The 20548-nt window shown below is 41.5% G+C and overlaps 1 protein-coding gene across 2 annotated transcripts in view; it reads right to left on the bottom strand.

Moving 5' to 3' along the window:
- The window catches only part of kntc1 (kinetochore associated 1), a 119975-nt gene that overhangs the window by 73768 nt on the left and 25659 nt on the right, over positions 1 to 20548 (bottom strand). For both annotated transcript variants that reach the window (XM_061902424.1, XM_061902416.1), the window contains exons 11-19: positions 19137 to 19191; positions 18966 to 19064; positions 9994 to 10037; positions 9854 to 9916; positions 9700 to 9775; positions 5478 to 5603; positions 5231 to 5397; positions 5032 to 5143; positions 40 to 183 (exon numbers count right to left, since the gene is read on the bottom strand). In XM_061902424.1, the coding sequence (XP_061758408.1) occupies positions 40 to 183; positions 5032 to 5143; positions 5231 to 5397; positions 5478 to 5603; positions 9700 to 9775; positions 9854 to 9916; positions 9994 to 10037; positions 18966 to 19064; positions 19137 to 19191 (886 nt within the window). The remainder of the gene's footprint in view (positions 1 to 39; positions 184 to 5031; positions 5144 to 5230; positions 5398 to 5477; positions 5604 to 9699; positions 9776 to 9853; positions 9917 to 9993; positions 10038 to 18965; positions 19065 to 19136; positions 19192 to 20548) is intronic.

Raw genomic sequence — 20548 nt, 5'->3', positions numbered from 1 at the left:
ATACTGATTGTGTTTTTGAGCACGAGAAAGGACCCCCACCTGTCCTGCTGGCAGCACTCTTCTCACAAAAGGCAAAAACACCGACCGAAACCAAGGACAAAGATCTTGGGACGGTAGCTCCTCTGGAATGGCGCTGAGGACGGCCTGGAGGCTGCTCTCATGGAACGAACCTGCAATCTGACCCTTAAAAAAAAACAAAAAAACATTAACATTACACCATTGACCCCCTCACAGACATTTTGGAGTGACTGGAAGTAGGTTACTTTATAACTTACTTAGGTTTTTGGTTACTTATAGCAAGGAAATTATTCACATCAGTAAGGGTTCGTCTTTTTTCTTTATATGAATGTACTGCATGTAAAAGCTGAAATCTAAGTAAGATCTACTACCTACTCAGTGGCCTACTGATTAGTGTGTCAGCCCTGAGATCGGTGGGTTGTGAGTTCAAACCCCGGCTGTGTCATACCAAAGACTATAAAAATGGGACCCATTGCCTCCCTGCTTGGCACTCAGCATCAACGGTTGGAGATGGGGGTTAAATCACCAAAAATGCTGCTGCCCACTGCTCCCCTCACTTTTTGAAGTGAAGTGAAGTGAATTATATTTATATAGCGCTTTTCTCAAGTGACTCAAAGCGCTTTACATAGTGACACCCAATATCTAAGTTACATTTAAACCAGTGTGGGTGGCACTGGGAGCAGGTGGGTAAAGTGTCTTGCCCAAGGACACAACGGCAGTGACTAGGATGGCATAAGCGGGAATCAAACCTGCAACCCTCAAGTTGCTGGCAAGGCCACTCTACCAACCGAGCTATGCCAGGGGGTGATCAAGGGGATGGGTCAAATGCAGAGGACAAATTTCACCACACCTAGAGTGTGTGTGACAATCATTGGTACTTTATCTCACTTTAACTTTAATCAAATATCTCAAATAAGGGTGATATTTGCTTATTTTCTGTCTGATAAGATAATTCTTCTCACTAAGCAGATTTTATGATAGTGTTTTACTTGTTTTAAGTGTTTTGGTCCTAAATGATCTCAGTAAGATATTATAGCTTGTTGCTGAGATGTTATGACCTATATTGAGTAAAACATGATTAAAACTAGAATATCAACTGTTGCAAAGTTGTGTCATCAACACTCACAAGTATAAAAGTATTTTTTTAAAGTAATAATTTCTTACTTGAAGCATGAAAAAAAAAAATCATGATGCCGAGCGCATATCATTATGTCAAGATAATGGCACTAGCATTTACTTCATTTAAGAAAATTTTTCAACATATTGAGCAAAAAGCTCTCATTTTTTTCTACCAAGAAAAGTGCACTCATTAGTGAGAATGTACTTATTTTAAGGTGTTTTGGGTTCATTGAAGTTAGCTAATTTTACTTGTTTTGGAAAGTCCTGACAAGCCTAATTTTCTTGTTCTATTGGCAGCTAATTTTGCTGAGTTCAAATAAAATACCCCTAATTTTTGTATTTTTTTCTTGTTTTTGAACACTGACTTTTTGTAGTGTGTATGTTTCTTTATTTAATGCAAATGCTCCAATTAACTATTCAGTGAAAACATTCTGCCATATTTGCAAAGTGTGTTGTCTACAAAAACGAGCAATCATTAGTCTAGGGTAAAACAACAGTTGTTGTTGTAGGCAACATCCTAATGTAGTTTTGTATTAACGCTACAAAAAGGTAGTAGTAGTTTTATTAGTTGTATTATTCGTTCATTCATTAATTTTTCAATATAAAAGAAAAACAAAAAAAACAAAAGTGAAAATGTTTTTTCAAGACTAAAAAAAAAAAAAAGAGAATAACTAATCACTTTTCAAATGTCTTATTTTGTACACATTTTGAAAATGGACAAAACAAATAACCGGTATATGACTTTATTTTTTGCGAATTTATGTGAAAAACAAGTATACCCAGAAGTAGTTTTAAGTGGATGTGGGCTTGCAGGTGATTTTAAATTCACTATTTATATTGTGTGACTAACAAGATCCTTAGCTACTTGCTGCCATTTCGTAGAACATTTAACTGCATTAAAAAACACAAGCAGTAAATACAGATTCATGTGCGATTACTGAGCGATTTCATTTTTTTTCTACCAGATAGTTGAAATTTGTAAAATGACCACGGCACACTTTACGACCCGCGTCACCCTCATTTGACAGAATAAAACTAAAGTGGTCAACTCCACCATTAAACAGAGTATTATCACAGTATGCTGCGATATCAACCTTTTTTCAGCGATGTACCCCCTGTGAAATTTTTTTTAATTCAACTACCCCCTAATCAGAGCAAAGCATTTTTGGTTGAAAAAAAAAGACATAATGAAGTAAAATACAGCATTATGTCATCAGTTTCTGATTTATTAAATTGTATAACAGTGCAAAATATTGCTCATTTGTAGTGGTCTTTCTTGAACTATTTGGAGAAAAAAAATAAAAATACTAAAAACTTGTTGAAAAATAAACAAGTGATTCAATTATAAATAAAGATTTCAACACATAGAAGTAATCATCAACTTAAAGTGCCCTCTTTGGGGATTGTAATAGAGATCCATCTGGATTCATGAACTTAATTCTAAAAATTTCTTCACAAAAAAATAAATCTTTAACATCAATATTTATGGAACATGTCCACAAAATATCTAGCTGTCAACACTGAATATTGCATTGTTGCATTTCTTTTCACAGTTAATAACTTACATTCATATTTTGTTGAAGTAAAATTCAATAAATATATTTATAAAAGATTTTTGAATTGTAGCTATGTTTACAATATTTTTTTTAAATCTCAAGTACCCCTTGGCATACCTTCAAGTACCCCCAGAGGTACGGGTACCCCCATTTGAGAACCACTGCTGTATTATATACTGTATGTATGTGCATATTATAATGACAGTGGATTAGATTTATGTAGCACTTTTCTAGACACTCATAGCGCTTTACAGTCGGAACTGAGAACCCACTATTGAATCACTACACATTCATATATGTGGTAATTAGAGATGCCCGATGATATCGGACTACTGATATTATCGGCCGATAAAGGCTTTAAAATGTAATATGGGAAATTATCGGTATCGGTTTTCAAAATTATCGGTATCAGTTTTTTTAAAAAAGTAAAATTTATGACTTTTTAAAACGCTGCTGTGTACACGGACGTGTAGCTTTTTTGCTGATATCCGATAATGTCCAACTCTTAATTATCGATTCCGATATCAACCGATACAATATATACAGTCGTGGAATGAACACATTATTATGCCTAATTCTGTTGTGATGCCCCGCTTGATACATTAAACCATGTACCGTATTTCCTTGAATTGCCGCCAAGGCGCTAATTAATTTAAAACCTCTTCTCACTCCGGCACTTACCAAAGGCATGCGGTAAAGGCAAGCATGCGCTAATTATATTAAAACCTCTTCTCACTCCGGCACTTACCAAAGGAATGCAGTAAATTTAAGCCTGCGCTTATAAATTTGAGTGTGATGTAAGGATACCATCATAAAAAGCACATTTAATAAAAAAAAAAGTTATTATGGTCTTACCTTTACTTATAAATGAAGTCCGTGCGCAGCTCCTTCTGATCAAAAGCATCGATAACTTGTTTATAGAAGTCTTCCTTATCTTTCTTCAGTTTTAAAAGTCTCTCTGTCTCGATGGAGATCTTCCTTTATAACCTCCTGCTTCGATTGAAAGTCCAGTTTAGAAAACTGTTTTATTTTAGATATGGAATCCTCCATGTTAAAAGTGCAAGCGAGAGTAAAAAATAAACACACGCTGCTCACTCTTGCTGCTTGTTGTCACTTCTTCTGCAGCCAAGTAGTCGCAAGAAGGATCACTAGCGCCCTCTACCACCAGGAGGCGGGAGTCATTTAATAATTAATATTTGACACACACAGCTACGGTATATTAATAAAACATAGCTGATTACTGTTCTTTTTAGCATATTCAATAGCTTGGACCTTAAATCCTACCGAATAGCTCTTGATCTTCTTCCCTTTATGCGATTTCAAATTATTGAAATCAGCCTCCTCCATTTTGAAAATGATGACAGATGAAGTGTCACTCGTGACGTGACGAGTTTGACCCGGCGGAAATCCTAGGCATAGGCTAATTATTTTGTGAAACTAGTTTGACCCGGCGGAAATTCTAGACATGCGCTAATAAAAATAATGTTTCGCGAAATGAGTTTGACCCGGTGTTAATCCTGAGCCTGCGGTAATGCTAAGCATGCGCTAATTATTGTGCGAAACGAGTTTGACCCGGCAGTCATTTTAGGCAGGCGCATACTATATACCCGGCGGCAATTCAAGTTAATACGGTAACAAGGTTTTACAAAATAAATCAACTCAAGTTATGAAAAAAAATGCCAACATGGCACTGCCATATTTATTATTGAAGTCGCAAAGTGCATTATGTTTTTTTTTAACATGCCTCAAAACAGCCGCTTGGGATTTGGGACATGCTCTCCCTGAGAGAGCATGAGAAGGTCCAGGTGGGCGGGGTTGGGGGCCGGGGTTGAGGTGATGGGGTAGCGGGGGCTGTATATTGTAGCGGATGAGTTGGTGTTGCAAGGGGTTCTGGCTTTTTGTTCTGTTGTGTTACGGTGCGGATGTTCTCCCGAAATGTGTTTGTCATTCTTGTTTGGTGTGGGTTCACAGTGTGGCGCATATTTGTAACAGTGTTAAAGTTTTTTATACGGCCACCCTCAGTGTGACCTGTATGGCAGTTGACCAAGTAAGCATTCACTTGTGTGTGTGAAAAGCCGTAAATTTTATGTGATTGGGCCGGCACACCAAGGCAGTGCCTTTAAGGTATATTGGCGCTCTGTACTTCTCCCTACATCCGTGTACCACTGCATACAGTGGGGTTTTAAAAAGTCATAAATGTAATTTTTTTTTTTTTTTATACCGATACCGATAATTTCCGATATTACATTTTAAAGCATTTGTCGTTCAGATTTTATCGGACATCTCTAGTACAAATGTACAACCCTGAGTGGCAGTCTCTAAATGCTTTTCTTGATACCTCATATCGCAGCCAAAGGAACTGTGCACCCCTCAAGTCTCCATCTCTTAGGTGGGTCAAAATGTCTCCAAGCAAGTCTGTGCAGTTCAGGAATTCCATCCAGGCGATGCCGCTGCATATAAGAGAAAAAAAAACAGTACAATCGCATTAAATATATTAGAATTGCTAATACTCAGAAAATAGAGTAAAGAGACCTTACTTGAATTTTTCCTGTCCGTAAAGGCTGGAGAACATTCCCAGTTTGGCCAAAGCCTCCTGGATCGGCAAGGATGAGTACTGGGTGGCAGCGTAGTTGAGCATCTTCTCCGCGGTTTCAAAGGTGGGCCACGGAGCCGTCAGGCAATATTCCACCACATAGTGCTCATCCTAGACCACATGCAAAAAGATCATGGAAAGACTCCACAAAAAAAATTTCCGTGAGCGTTTTCTTTTGAAACGATGCGTACTGCTATCTTCTTCAAGTTGATCTCTGCCTCCTCCACCAGCTCCGACCACACGTCCTGTCCGTAGCCGCCCACCGACGCCGAGGCCAGCTGCTCCAGCACAAAGTCCAGCTTCACCTTGTAGACAAGCTGAGAAAAATACAGGAAAACAAACCATGCTTTGTTGATAATAAAATAGTGTAAATGCTCTAAATTAACATCTCAAATAAATGATTTCTATTAAACTCTTGGTCAAAAATCATTTCCATGAATGGCTTTGGCTGTGGGCAACCTCCGAATGTACAGTAGTTGTGTTATTTTTTTTAATTAACCAGACGGCAACAGCAGCATGTAAAGTACATTTCAGAAAAATGCATGTGCCTTTAAAACGTCGCTACTCTGCGTATTATACAAACCCTGTTTCCATATAAGTTGGGAAATTGTGTTAGATGTAAATATAAACGGAATACAATGATTTCCAAATCATTTTCAACCCATATTCAGTTGAATATGCTACAAAGACAACATAGTTGATGTTCAAATTGATAAACATTTTATTTTTTGCAAATAATCATTAACTTTAGAATTTGATGTCAGCAACACATGAAAAAGAAGTTGGGAAAGGTGGCAATGGATACTGATAAAGTTGAGTAATTCTCAACAAACACTTATTTGGAACATCCCACAGGTCCATCCATCCATCCATTTTCTACCGCTTATTCCCTTTCGGGGTCGCGGGGGGCGCTGGCGCCTATCTCAGCTACAATCGGGCGGAAGGCGGGGTACACCCTGGACAAGTCGCCACCTCATCGCAGGGCCAACACAGATAGACAGACAACATTCACACTCACATTCACACACTAGGGCCAATTTAGTGTTGCCAATCAACCTATCCCCAGGTGCATGTCTTTGGAAGTGGGAGGACAGGTGTGCAGGCTAATTGGGAACAGGTGGGTGCCATGATTGGGTATAAGAACTGCTTCCGTGAAATGCTCAGTCATTCACAAATTAGGACGGGGCTAAGGTCACCACTTTGTGAACAAATGTGTGAGCAAATTGTTAAACATTTTAAGAACAACATTTTTCAACTGTCTATTGCAAGGAATTTAGGAATTTCATCCATCTACGGTCCGTAATACCATCAAAAGGTTCAGAGAATCTGGAAAAATCATTGAACATAAGCGATGATACAACCGACTTTCGTTCCCTCAGGCGGTACTGCATCAAAAAGCGACATCAGTGTGTAACGGATATCACCACATGGGCTCAGGAACCCTTCAGAAAACCACTGTCAGTAACTACAGTTTGTCGCTACATCTGTAAGTACAAGTTAAAACTACTATGCAAAGCCAAAGCCATTTATCAACGACACCCAGAAAAGCTAAGATGGACAGATGCCAAGTGGAAAAGTGTTCTGTGGTCTGACGAGTCCACATTTCAAATTGTTTTTTGGAAACGATGAACGTCGTGTCATCCGGACCAAAGAGGAAAAGAACCATCAGGAATGTTCTAGGTGCAAAGTTCAAAAGCCAGCATCTGTGATGGTATGGGGGTGTATTAGTGCCCAAGGCATGGGTAACTTACACATCTGTGAAGGCACCATTAATGCTGAAAGGTCCATACAGGTTTTGGAGCAACATATGTTGTCATCCAAGCAACGTTATCATGGACGCCCCTGCTTATTTCAGCAAGACAATATCAAGTCACTTGTTACAATAGCGTAGCTTCATAGCAAAAGAGTGCGGGTACTAGACTGGCATGCCTGTAGTCCAGACCTGTCTCCTATTGAAAACGTGTGGCGCATTATGAAGCCTAAAATACCACAACGGAGACCCCGGACTGTTGAACAACTTAAGCTGTGCATAAAACAAAAATGGGAAAGAATTCCACCCGAAAAGCTTAAAAAATGTGTCTCCTCAGTTCCCAAAGCTTTACTGAGTGTTGTTGAAAGAAAGGTGATGCAACACAGTGGTGAACATGCCCTTTCCCAACTACTTTGGCACGTGTTGCAGCCATGAAAGTCTAAGTTACCGTATTTCCTTGAATTGCCGCAGGGCATGTAGTATGCGCCTGCCTTGAATTACTGCCGGGTCAAACTCGCTTCGCAAAATAATTAGCGCATGCTTAGTATTACCGCCTGGTCAAACTTGTGACGTCACGAGTGACACTTCCCCTGTCATCATTTTCAAAATGAAGGAGGCTGATTTCAATACCGGTAATTTGAAATCGCATAGAAGGGAAGAAGTTTAAGAGCTATTCAGTAGGATTTAAGGTCCAAGCTTACATCACACTCACATTTTTACTGCATGCCTTTGGTAAATGCCGGAGTGAGAAGAGGTTTTAAAATAATTAGCGAATGCTTACTTTTACCGCATGCCTTTGGTAAGCGCAGGAGTGAGAAGAGGTTTTAAATTAAATAGCGCCCTGGCGGCAAGTCAAGGAAATACGGTAATTATTATTTGGCAAAAAAAATAAAGTTTATGAGTTTGAACATCAAATATCTTGTCTTTGTAGTGCATTGAATTGAATATGGGTTGAAAAGGATTTGCAAACCATTGTATTTCGTTTATATTTACATCCAACACAATTTCCCAACTCATATGGAAACGGGGTTTGTACTTTCCATACTATTGTTCTCAATGAACGGTTTGCTTCTAACCGATATTACAACATTGGTTCTGTTGCTACCATGTTGGGCGATAAACTGGTGCATAAAGCCCGCAAAATCCTTATTAAAGTAAAAGAAAATTAAAGTTGTTATTTATGATGTTTTCCCATTAGGGAATAAGCATCTCTCCAATTATTATAGTTCAGATAAATAAACGCTCTGGCTATAATTTGAGGTTTTAAACCAGACCTGGGAAAATTAAGCTTTTCAATCTGGCCCGCCGGACATTCCCAAATATTTTTTTAGATCGCTAAGATGGAAAGTGTAGCTGCCATTATGGTGTGCAGTGATGTTTTCTAATGACCTTAACAATGCTTGGAATCAGCGCTTTTGCATTATATACTAGTTACTATGGTCATGTAATTAGTTACTATAGTAATCTAATTAGTTACTATGGTTATCTAAGTCTTAGCAGCTGAAATGAGGCACCAAGCAGTGTGGATGTGGAACGTTTCCACGGAGTGTTTCCAGAGCCTGAAATGTGGGTGTCAGTGACAGACACGGAAGTAGATTTTTACTACAAAGTTCCAAAGCTTAGTGATGTATCACATATATCAGATAGTAGGTGGGGTTGTTTTTACCTTTCGCGTTCATATTTGGCTGTTTGTTGCATTTCTGTTGCTTTTCTCTTGATTGTAAAATATGTCATTTGTTGTCAATATTCAGTGTTTTATCGTTCATAGTGAATATTGTAAATCTCACATTCTTTATTTACATGTACATTCTGGGTGTCTGATCCAGTAAAAACAATTTTAATTCCATTCTGTTTTTTAATGCGGCCTTTAGCATTCAATCAGACATTATTGTGAAGTTTTGTGTTGGTGTTCCTAAAAACTGATACACCGGCCCCTGACACAATTTTCCTTTAAATTTGGCCACGATTCAAAATAATTGCCCAGGCCTGCTTTAAACAGTGGTACCTTGGTAAAAAGTTTGGGTGTCTGAATAAGATTGTTTAGATCTGTAATATATCTTATGGGAAAAATTGCTTTGGATTTTGATTACAATTTGGTCTGTCAGACCTTTTGGAAAATATAACTAACAACAACCAAGGAAGAAATGAAGGTGCAAAAATAAGGAATAAAAGTGTAAGAAATAGTGCAAAGTGTGAAAACGTAAAAAAAAATAAAAAAATGTGAGAAGAACTATTTTCTGCAGGTTTGGTGCTGGGAAATAACGTCTGTGTAACATTAACACGAAGGTCCTGGGTTCGATCCTGCATGTTCTCCCCGTGACTGCGTGGGTTTCCTCCGGGTATTCTGGCTTCCTCCCACTTCCAAAAAACATGCAACCGGGGATAGGTTGATTGGCAACACTAAAATTGGCCCTAGTGTGTGAATGTTGTTGGCCCTGTGATGAGGTGGCGACTTGTCCAGGGTGTAAACTGCCTTCCGCCCGATTGTAGCTGAGATAGGCTCCAGCATCCCCCGCGACCCCGAAAGGGATAAGCGGTAGAAAATGGATGAATGAATGGATGGAACCAAGGTACCACAGTAGATAACAAACCTTTACAACACACAGATGACTGTGAACCTATTTTATACTCAATGATCCATAGGAAGAGGAACACAAACATACTTCTAAATCCAGCTGGAAGGCAATGGCAAACCTTTCGGCCTCTTCAAATTTGTGTTTGTATAGAAGTCGACTGAGCCTAAGAACAAGTCACAATCACATTAATGACAAAAAAAACATCAGTTTAAATATACAGCATGGAGTCAGTATGACCAACCTGCTCTCAGGTAAAGCCTCAGTCAGGCATCGGACGACGACAGACGACACACACTCTTCCTGACTGAATTGGAGAACAAGTTATTAGGTTAACCTTTTAGTACTGACTGAATACAGTAGCAGAAAAAAAAAAAAACAAACCTTTCTGAGACTGTACAAATCCCCTCTGCGTAATAAATGGTGTCCTGCAAATAAAGGCATTGCTTATTACAATGTGAAGACATTTTATGTGCCGCAACACAAATCATTTACAGTGGAAGTCTATGAATGTTCTCATTCATCCAGATTACTGTGATCTCCGAGGATTCAATCGATTGCAATTTGACTGATTTGTTTTTTCTTAGAAGACGATTCGCCTCTCATCCGAATAAGCTTCATCAGTTCTGGACAGAGAGGACGGATGGTACCAAAAAGGAGTTAGGGACACAAACTATCAAGGTGGAAAAACCATCCCTGAACAGAAGATCAGAAAGTTGGGAGTTCAAACCCCGGCCGAGTCATACCAAAGACTATAAAAAAATCAGACCCATTGCCTCCCTGCTTGGCACTCAGCATCAAGGGTTGGAATTGGGGGTTAAATCACTATAAATGATTCCCAGGGGCGAGACCGCTGCTGCCCACTGCTCCCCTCACTTCCCAGGGGGTGATCAAGGGGATAGGTCAAATGCAGAGGACAAATTTTGCCACACCTAGTGTGTGTGTGTGACAATCATTGGTACTTTACTTTACTTTACATACAACTCTGTCCTTTCAACCATTCCTAAAAGACTGCAATTTAGCTTCCGACAAAAAACAGGAGTTAGAAACATTCTGGTTAGAGAATGTGACCAGAATTCCATTTGTGTACAACTGAATCGAATGCCAATGTGGGTGATTCCGACTATTTCTGACTGGTAGTGGTAAATCCACAGCAATCATTCTGCCACACAATCCCTCAATGCTAACTGTGAAATTACACTTCAACGACTGTCGTTAGCTTTGACAGTATGATTGCTTGTTTGCATCAAAGCAGTTTTTGTTTTTTCTCTCACTACGATAGGCCAAAACCATCAAGGCACACCCACCTGGTTATAAAGCAGGGGTCGGCAACCTTTACCACTCAAAGAGCCATTTTGACCCGTTTCACAAATCAAAGGAAACAATGGGAGCCACAAAACTCTTTTGAAATTTAAAATGAAATAACACTGTCTAATCCCCCTCTTATCCCCACAATTTCTCCTTTTTTTCTCTTTCTATCCCCTCCTGTTCCTGCCCGGCTGCACCAAATGATAATATTATTACATTTAATAAAGTCAAATTTAAATAAGGCAACAATAGAAGTATCCTACACTTCTCTTTTGTAAAGTAAATCTGAACAGCCGATATGGGCACCTACATCAACTATATGATTTGCCTGAGAAGCTGGACAGGACAAAAATAAAATAAAATAAATAACACTGCATATAAAGTTGTTTTTTTGCTTTGTGCTATGTATAAACAAACTATTATGGGTTACATTTATGAAATCAATGAACGACTGCAGAGAAAATTAAATAAAATTTCTGCATCCAACAAAATGTTTTTAACTCCGAAAAAGACGTCGGGTTGAAGGTTGAGTAAAATACTTAATGTCTGAACTTATATTATCCACTGGCAGAGAACCAAAAATGCCGTCCTCTCTCTCTAAGCTGTCATCCTGTTACTGGCGCCGTGCAGTCAGCTGCCAACTTAAATAATAAAATGTCTATTTCACTGAACAATTACAAAATGTGAATATATGAAAAAATATAGGAAATTAAAATATTTATCATACTTGGTCAATGTGATTTCTGCTCCTGAACTGCAGCGCACAGCGTCTCCACATCAGGGCTGTATGACGTCACCTTTATCTTCACACAGGATTGTAAAGTCTCATCTGGGAGGCATGTGCGATGTTTGTTTTTAACAAAGTTAATGTTGAAGAACACCTGCTCACATAAATATGTGGATCTAAAGATTGACAGGACTCCAAGTGCATACTTTTTCATGTTCACATAAGAGTCTAGCGTTCCGAGTTTGTCTGGTTTGGGGAGGTTTTCAATATCACCCATCCATCCATCCATCCATCATCTTCCGCTTATCCGAGGTCGGGTCGCGGGGGCAGCAGCCTAAGCAGGGAAGCCCAGACTTCCCTATCTCCAGCCACTTCGTCTAGCTCTTCCCGGGGGATCCCGAGGCGTTCCCAGGCCAGCCGGGAGACATAGTCTTCCCAACGTGTCCTGGGTCTTCCCCGTGGCCTCCTACCAGCTGGACGTGCCCTAAACACATCCCTAGGGAGGCGTTCGGGTGGCATCCTGACCAGATGCCCGAACCACCTCATCTGGCTCCTCTCGATGTGGAGGAGCAGCGGCTTTACGTTGAGTTCCTCCCGGATGGCAGAGCTTCTCACCCTATCTCTAAGGGAGAGCCCCGCCACCCGGCGGAGGAAACTCATTTCGGCCGCTTGTACCCGTGATCTTATCCTTTCGGTCAGGACCCAAAGCTCATGACCATAGGTGAGGATGGGAACGTAGATCGACCGGTAAATTGAGAGCTTTGCCTTCCGGCTCAGCTCCTTCTTCACCACAACGGATCGATACAACGTCCGCATTACTGAAGACGCCGCACCGATCCGCCTGTCGATCTCACGATCCACTCTTCCCCCACTCGTGAACAAGACTCCTAGGTACTTGAACTCCTCCACTTGGGGCAGGGTCTCCTCCCCAACCCGGAGATGGCACTCCACCCTTTTCCGGGCGAGAACCATGGACTCGGACTTGGAGGTGCTGATTCTCATTCCGGTCGCTTCACACTCGGCTGCGAACCGATCCAGTGAGAGCTGAAGATCCCGGCCAGATGAAGCCATCAGGACTACATCATCTGCAAAAAGCAGAGACCTAATCCCGTGGCCACCAAACCGGAACCCCTCAACGCCTTGGCTGCGCCTAGAAATTCTGTCCATAAAAGTTATGAACAGAATCGGTGACAAAGGACAGCCTTGGCGGAGTCCAACCTTCACTGGAAACGTGTCCGACTTACTGCCAGCAATGCGGACCAAGCTCTGACACTGATCATACAGAGAGCGGACTGCCACAATAAGACATTCCGATACCCCATACTCTCTGAGCACTCCCCACAGGACTTCCCGAGGGACACGGTCGAATGCCTTCTCCAAGTCCACAAAGCACATGTAGACTGGTTGGGCAAACTCCCATGCACCCTCAAGAACCCTGCCGAGAGTATAGAGCTGGTCCACAGTTCCACGACCAGGACGAAAACCACACTGTTCCTCCTGAATCCGAGGTTCGACTATCCGGCGAAGCCTCCTCTCCAGTACACCTGAATAAACCTTACCGGGAAGGCTGAGGAGTGTGATCCCACGATAGTTGGAACACACCCTCCGGTCCCCCTTCTTAAAGAGAGGGACCACCACCCCGGTCTGCCAATCCAGAGGTACCGCCCCCGATGTCCACGCGATGCTGCAGAGTCTTGTCAACCAAGACAGCCCCACAGCATCCAGAGCCTTAAGGAACTCCGGGCGGATCTCATCCACCCCCGGGGCCTTGCCGCCAAGGAGCTTTTTAACTACCTCAGCGACCTCAGCCCCAGAAATAGGAGAGTCCACTACAGATTCCCCAGGCACCGCTTCCTCAAAGAAAGACGTGTTGGTGGGATTGAGGAGGTCTTCGAAGTATTCCCTCCACCGATCCACAACATCCGCAGTCGAAGTCAGCAGAACACCATCCGCACCATACACGGTGTTGATAGTGCACTGCTTCCCCTTCCTGAGGCGCCGTATGGTGGTCCAGAATCGCTTCGAAGCCGTCCGGAAGTCGTTTTCCATGGCTTCCCCGAACTCTTCCCATGTCCGAGTTTTTGCCTCCGCGACCGCTAAAGCTGCACACCGCTTGGCCCGTCGGTACCCGTCCACTGCCCCCGGAGTCCTATGAGCCAAAAGAACCCGATAGGACTCCTTCTTCAGCTTGACGGCATCCCTCACTGCTGGTGTCCACCAACGGGTTCTGGGATTACCGCCACGACAGGCACCAACAACCTTGCGGCCACAGCTCCAATCAGCCGCCTCGACAATAGAGGTTCGGAACATGGTCCACTCGGACTCAATGTCCCGCACCTCCCTCGTGACATGTTCAAAGTTCTCCCGGAGGTGTGAATTGAAACTCTCTCTGACAGGAGACTCTACCAGACGTTCCCAGCAGACCCTCACAATGCGTTTGGGCCTGCCAGGTCGGTCCGGCATCCTCCCCCACCATCGCAGCCAACTCACCACCAGGTGGTGATCGGTAGAAAGCTCCGCCCCTCTCTTCACCCGAGTGTCCAAAACATAAGGCCGCAAATCCGATGACACAACTACAAAGTCGATCATGGAACTGCGGCCTAGGGTGTCCTGGTGCCAAGTGCACATATGGACACCCTTATGTTTGAACATGGTGTTTGTTATCGACAAACTGTGACGAGCACAAAAGTCCAATAACAAAACACCACTCGGGTTTAGATCCGGGCGACCATTCTTCCCAATCACGCCTCTCCAGGTTTCACTGTCGTTGCCAACATGAGCGTTGAAGTCTCCCAGTAGGACAAGGGAATCACCCGGAGGAGCACTTTCCAGTACTCCCTCGAGTGTACCCAAAAAGGGTGGGTATTCTGAACTGCTGTTTGGTGCGTAAGCACAAACAACAGTCAGGACCCGTCCCCCCACCCGAAGGCGAAGGGAAGCTACCCTCTCGTCCACTGGGTTGAACTCAAACGTACAGGCTTTGAGCCGGGGGGCAACCAGAATTGCCACCCCAGCCCGTCGCCTCTCACTGCCGGCAACGCCAGAGTGGAAGAGGGTCCAGTCCCTCTCGAGAGAACTGGTTCCAGAGCCCTTGCTGTGCGTCGAGGTGAGTCCGACTATATCCAGCCGGAACTTCTCTACCTCGCGCACTAGCTCAGGCTCCTTCCCCCCCAGTGAGGTGACGTTCCACGTCCCAAGAGCTAGCTTCTGTAGCCGAGGATCGGACCGCCAAGTGCCCTGCCTTCGGCTGCCGCCCAGCTCACAATGCACCCGACCTCTATGGCCCCTCCTATGAGTGGTGAGCCCATTTGAGGGATGACCCACGTTGCCTCTTCGGGCTGTGCCCGGCCGGGCCCCATGGGAACAGGCCCGACCACCAGGCGCTCGCCATCGTGCCCCAACTCCGGGCCTGGCTCCAGAGCGGGGCCCCGGTGACCCACGTCCGGGCGAGGGAAATCTGGGTTCATTTCGTTGTAATTCCATAGAAGTCTTTGAGCTGCTCTTTGTCTGATCACTCACCTAGGACCTGTTTGTCTTGGGAGACCCTACCAGGGGGCATGAAAACCCCCAGACAACATAGCTCCTAGGATCATTGGGACACGCAAACTCCTCTACCACGGTAAGGTAGCAGCTCAGAGAGGAGACAATATCACACCATTTGTGATTCTGAGCAACAACGGCCTTCTGGCGTGAAACATTTTCAAGGTCCGCTGTCAGGCGCTTTAACTTGGACACCCACATGTCTTTGTCTGCGTCTCCGTTCTGCAGCAGCTGGCGGCTGGATGTTCGCGGCAGTGGGCGTGTCCCGAGGTTTGACAAGCAGAGCGCAAGGATGAGGGCGCATTGTAGCCGTGACAAGCTGAGCCGCATCAGAGTGATCAAAGTACCGCATGCGGCTCTGGAGCCGCGGGTTGCCGACCCCTGATATACACATATATACGTATGTATATATACATACAAACACATATATGTACACATATATATATTTATATATACACATATATATATATATATATATATATACATACATATGTATATGTATGTATATATACACATATATATACATACTATATATACACATATATACATAAAAATATATATACATACATACACATATACATATGTATATACATATATATATACATACATATATATATATATATATATATATACATACATATATATATATATATATATATATATACATATATATATATATATACATACACATATATATATATATATATACATACATATGTATACATACATACACACATATATACATATATGTATATACATACATATATATACATTTATACATTTACATACATATATAGATATATATATATTCACAAATATACACATACATACATACATATTCCTTGCGCACTAATTGACTGAAAACATGACATCAAGTGCACACTCCATTGATGGAAAAATGCATTTTTAGACAATATGATTTGCCTGAGCGGCTAGGAGACACAAAGTAACAAGCAGTAGAAAAGGAATTGGAAAGGACAGATTTTAAAAAATAATCAAAAATAATTGTTTTATTTTTTTTTTTAAACTTGGGACTTCCCGCGGGCCGGATTTTGGACGAATGGCGGACCGGATCCGGCCCGTGGGCCGTAATTTGGGGACCACTGTTTGTTTTTGTGTAAAAAAAAAAAAAAAAAAAAAAGGACAACAGACAGCTTTGCCACTTAAAGGGGACCTGCATTGAATTTCGTCTATTTTGACTCATAAATGTTGTATACTTGTGTTAGACGATCCCAAAGCATCAAATCGTAAGCGAGGTGGGCATACTTACTGTATTTGAATATTAAGTAAAAGCTCTTAATGCCATAAGGAACCACAAAAAAGGTAGGATAAAGTATTATTTTCATACAATCTTGGCATGCGCATTATAACACTGATGTGTCACATAAATGCCGCTAAAAGCAGCTTTCTTTAAGCGGCTCTGAATCGATCAGAGTGTGCAGGTATACCTGATGTTGTGATCGGGTGAATCTATTTAATGTTTCTAAAGTATATATTTGTCCATTTCTGAGGGAAGAAAAGCAATGACGTTCGTCTTCTATAAACTTTATATTTAAACGTTCAAAAGATAAATTAGGATACTTTTGGAGAGGGTGGGGCATGCTTTCATTTGCAATCTGAGAACACCTCCACAAACAAACAGCCTGCAGACATACTACAAAATTGTTTTATTCTCATTTGTAGTTAAATTATATACATTATTATTACAGATGTCCGATAATATCGGCTGGTTTAAAATGTAATTTCGGAAATTATCGATATCGATTTCAAAAAGTAAAATTAATGACTTTTTAAAACGCTGCTGTACGGAAAACAAAAAACACAGACGTAGAGAGCAGTACAGAGCAGTTGCGTCTTCCAGTTAGCAGCTCCTCCCTTCTTCTCTCTCCCACACACAACACAGGCGTTGACGACTGCAGCATGAGAGGTTTACTGGCGACGCTTGATGAACTCATCAAACCATCGTGAGCGGAACATAACAACAAGAGTGTGTTGTTGCCGGTGCTGTAGCTGTGGCTAACAAGCCAGTGAGTTCGGTGACTGACTAACGACACCATGTCTATGGTTTGGGATTATTTTTAAGTGTGTCTGACGGATAAAAAACTGGCAATTTGCAATGACTGCAAAAAGTTGGTTATGCGAAGAGGAATCAAGACGTCTTCCTTTAAGACAAGCAATTTGATATCGCACCTCTTTAAGAATCATAAGGAGATACACGATGAATACAAGCGAAAGATGAATGAAAAGCAAACACCGAAAGCAGCTTGCAGTGAACGTAGGTGCCCTGTCTCAATGCAGCATTTCAGAAGTTCTGACTGACTGCTTGGCCACTTCAAGCACTCACCACTAGCTTGCAGCACATTTGTGTTACTCATACAAATACGTTAGAGCAGGGCAGATTGAGCCCAGTTTATAATTTCCTGTTATACAGTATGCCAGGCAGTCTACTAAAGGAGGACTAAGTTATTGTTTATTTTATTACTCTAGTATACTGTGGACTAAAGCTGTGTGCCTTCATTGTTTTAGTAGCTGTTGTTTTGAGACATGTTAAAAAAAAAAAAAAAAAAATAATGCACTTTGTTTGATTGATTGATTGATTGATACTTTTAATAGTAGATTGCACAGTACAGTACATATTCCGTACAATTGACCACTAAATGGTAACACCCGAATAAGTTTTTCAACTTGTTTAAGTAGGGGTCCACGTTAATCAATTCATGGTAGAAAGTTAAAGTTAAAGTATAGTATTTCCTATAGTTGTAGTGGAAATATCCACTACAACTATAGGAGAGCATGTCCCTAATTCCAAACTGCTATTTTGAGGCATGTTTAAAAAAATAATGCACGTAGTGACTTTAATAATAAATATGGCAGTGCCATGTTGGCATCTTTTTCCATAACTTGAGTTGAAGTTGTTCTCTTATTTTGGAAAACCTTGTTACTTTGTTTAATGCATCACAACAATATTAGGCATACTACTGTGTTAATTCCACAACTGTATATTTCGGTATCGGTTGATATCGGAATCGGTAATTAAGAGTTGGACAATATCGGGATATCGGACATCGGCAAAAGAGCCATGATCGGACATCTCTAATTATTATTATTTGTTATTAAAGTAGTTACAATGTATTTATTTTAGCACTACATAAGTGTATGTATATTTATTGTTCAGCAGTTTTTTATGAGTTCCTTTCTTTGCAGTATTGTTTAGTATTTATTTTTCTAATCAGCTTGACCTAAGCCTTAATAATAATCTTTGTGATGAACACATGCTTTCACATCATTTGACAGGGTTTATCATGTTAAACTATAAGTAGGTTGGATGTAATTATTGAATATCATTAGAATTAAAAGTAAGCTTAGTAATTCAGTGTTAATATGTAGTAAGTAGGCCCAGGGCCCCTTTGAGGTAGAACGCTGGACCCTTAGGTCAAAAAGGTTAGGAAACCTTAATCCAGACCCGAAAGGTAGTGTGTTAAATGTAGATTTACCAGTGAGCACAACAGCCAGAGTCTCCTCACTCATCTTTGCCCAGATGTATGAATTGATCTGATCACTGATATAACAACCCATACCGCCTTTCAGGTGAAGGAGCATGTATGGTAAAAATAAATTGCATTATTATTCTGTGTATATATATTTGGTTAATGTGATAATTGTTTGTGATTAATCCCATGAGTAAACTTGTTATTTTCGACAGCCCTAATTTAATGAATAAGGCTGGTCAGGGCATGCTTATCTAAGAAATGTTCCATTGTACCTGCTGCAAACTGCTCACCATGTTTATTTTAGTGTGGACCAGGCAGGAGACGGAGAAGACATCCAGGCGGTAGCAAACTGTCATTAATGGCAAACATCGAATCAGTAGCGAATTGTTCTGGAAAAAAGAAAACATTTATAGATTAAGTTGTTGTTGTTCTCGCAAAGCTACAGTACAGTGCTTTGCTACCTGACTCTTTTCTTGCTTCTCCAACGTAATCATCTTCATGCCGTCCTCCACTTGACTGGAAAAAAAACAGCAACAATGTGTGAACATGGTAACCACCACAGTGGATGGCTTTACAGCTGCTTTATAATAATTAGGGCTGCAGCAAGGGCTGGGTCATATAACGATATACTGGATATATCGCGGGTTTGTCTCTGTGCGATATAGAAAATTACTATATCGCGATATTCGAGTATACCGTATTTTCCGCACTATAAGGCGCACCTAAAAACCTAAAATGTTCTCAAAAGCTGACAGTGCGCCTTATAATCCGGTGCGCCTTATATATGGACCAATATTGAGCCACAATAAGCGGTAAAAAAATGGATGGATGGATGGAGGTGTCGCAACTACAGTAAGAAGCCGCCAACTTCATTTTGCCCCGTAGAAGAAGAAGTGCGCGTTGCATACTGGGATATATGACAGCGGGAGGCGTGCCGTTTCTCTGTGTTTATGTAAAGACCCCAAAATGGCTCCTATTAAGAGACACGCTTACAACGCAGAGTTAAACTCAATGCGATCAGTCACACAGTAGAACACGGGAACAGAGCAGCAGCGAGAGAATTTAACATTAACAGCAGCGACACTGACTCGTTTAATGACGACTTCGACGAGACGGAGCTGGACATGTTGGATGCCGTATTTGCCCAACTGTTTGATTCGAACACTGAAGAAGAAGAATTTGAGGGGTTCGTGGATAAGGAATAACTTCATAAAGTGAACTTTACATGTTTATTTTGTGTGTTGTGTTGTGTGACATTATCGTTTGAGCAACGTTAAGTTATTGATATATTATTGCTTTGCACTATTTCGAGTGTTACTATTATGTGATTGCACTAACGTTTGATTTACCGTAACAGTATCAGACTGTTTTTTACGTGTTTATTGAATCGGGGAAAATAATAAAACTGCTGTTTATTCATTTTGGGAGTGAAAGGCGTTGTCAGAACGCTGGTTTGTAATCTATTAATAAAGTTTGACTGACCTGACTGTTTTGTTGACATTCCCTTTAGCGCAGCTCCATCTATTGGTTGCATAACGTAACCCCAGCCTCTAGTGTAGCATCTATTCTATGCGCCTTATAATGCGGTGCACCTTATATGTGAACAAAGTTTTAAAATAGTCCATTCATTGAAGGTGCGCCTTATAATCCGGTGCGCCTTATAGTGCTGAAAATACGGTACGTTCTCACGCAGTTGCTTTTAACTGCTGGCATTACACTACATGCGTTTCCCACTTTTTCTTGTCTCTCCTTCTCACAGACAGCAAGCCCACCTTCTTACATACGTCCCATACGTATACGCCCTCACGGAGCAGAGAGGTAGCAGCATGGGTAACGTTAGCTGTGGTGCGAGTGATAGTACGAGAGAAAGAAG

Source organism: Nerophis ophidion, linkage group LG01 (genome assembly GCF_033978795.1).
Source record: "Nerophis ophidion isolate RoL-2023_Sa linkage group LG01, RoL_Noph_v1.0, whole genome shotgun sequence".
Taxonomy (NCBI): Eukaryota; Metazoa; Chordata; class Actinopteri; order Syngnathiformes; family Syngnathidae; genus Nerophis; species Nerophis ophidion.
Note: the sequence above shows the minus strand (reverse complement) of the source record. Positions and strands in the feature narration are given on the sequence as shown.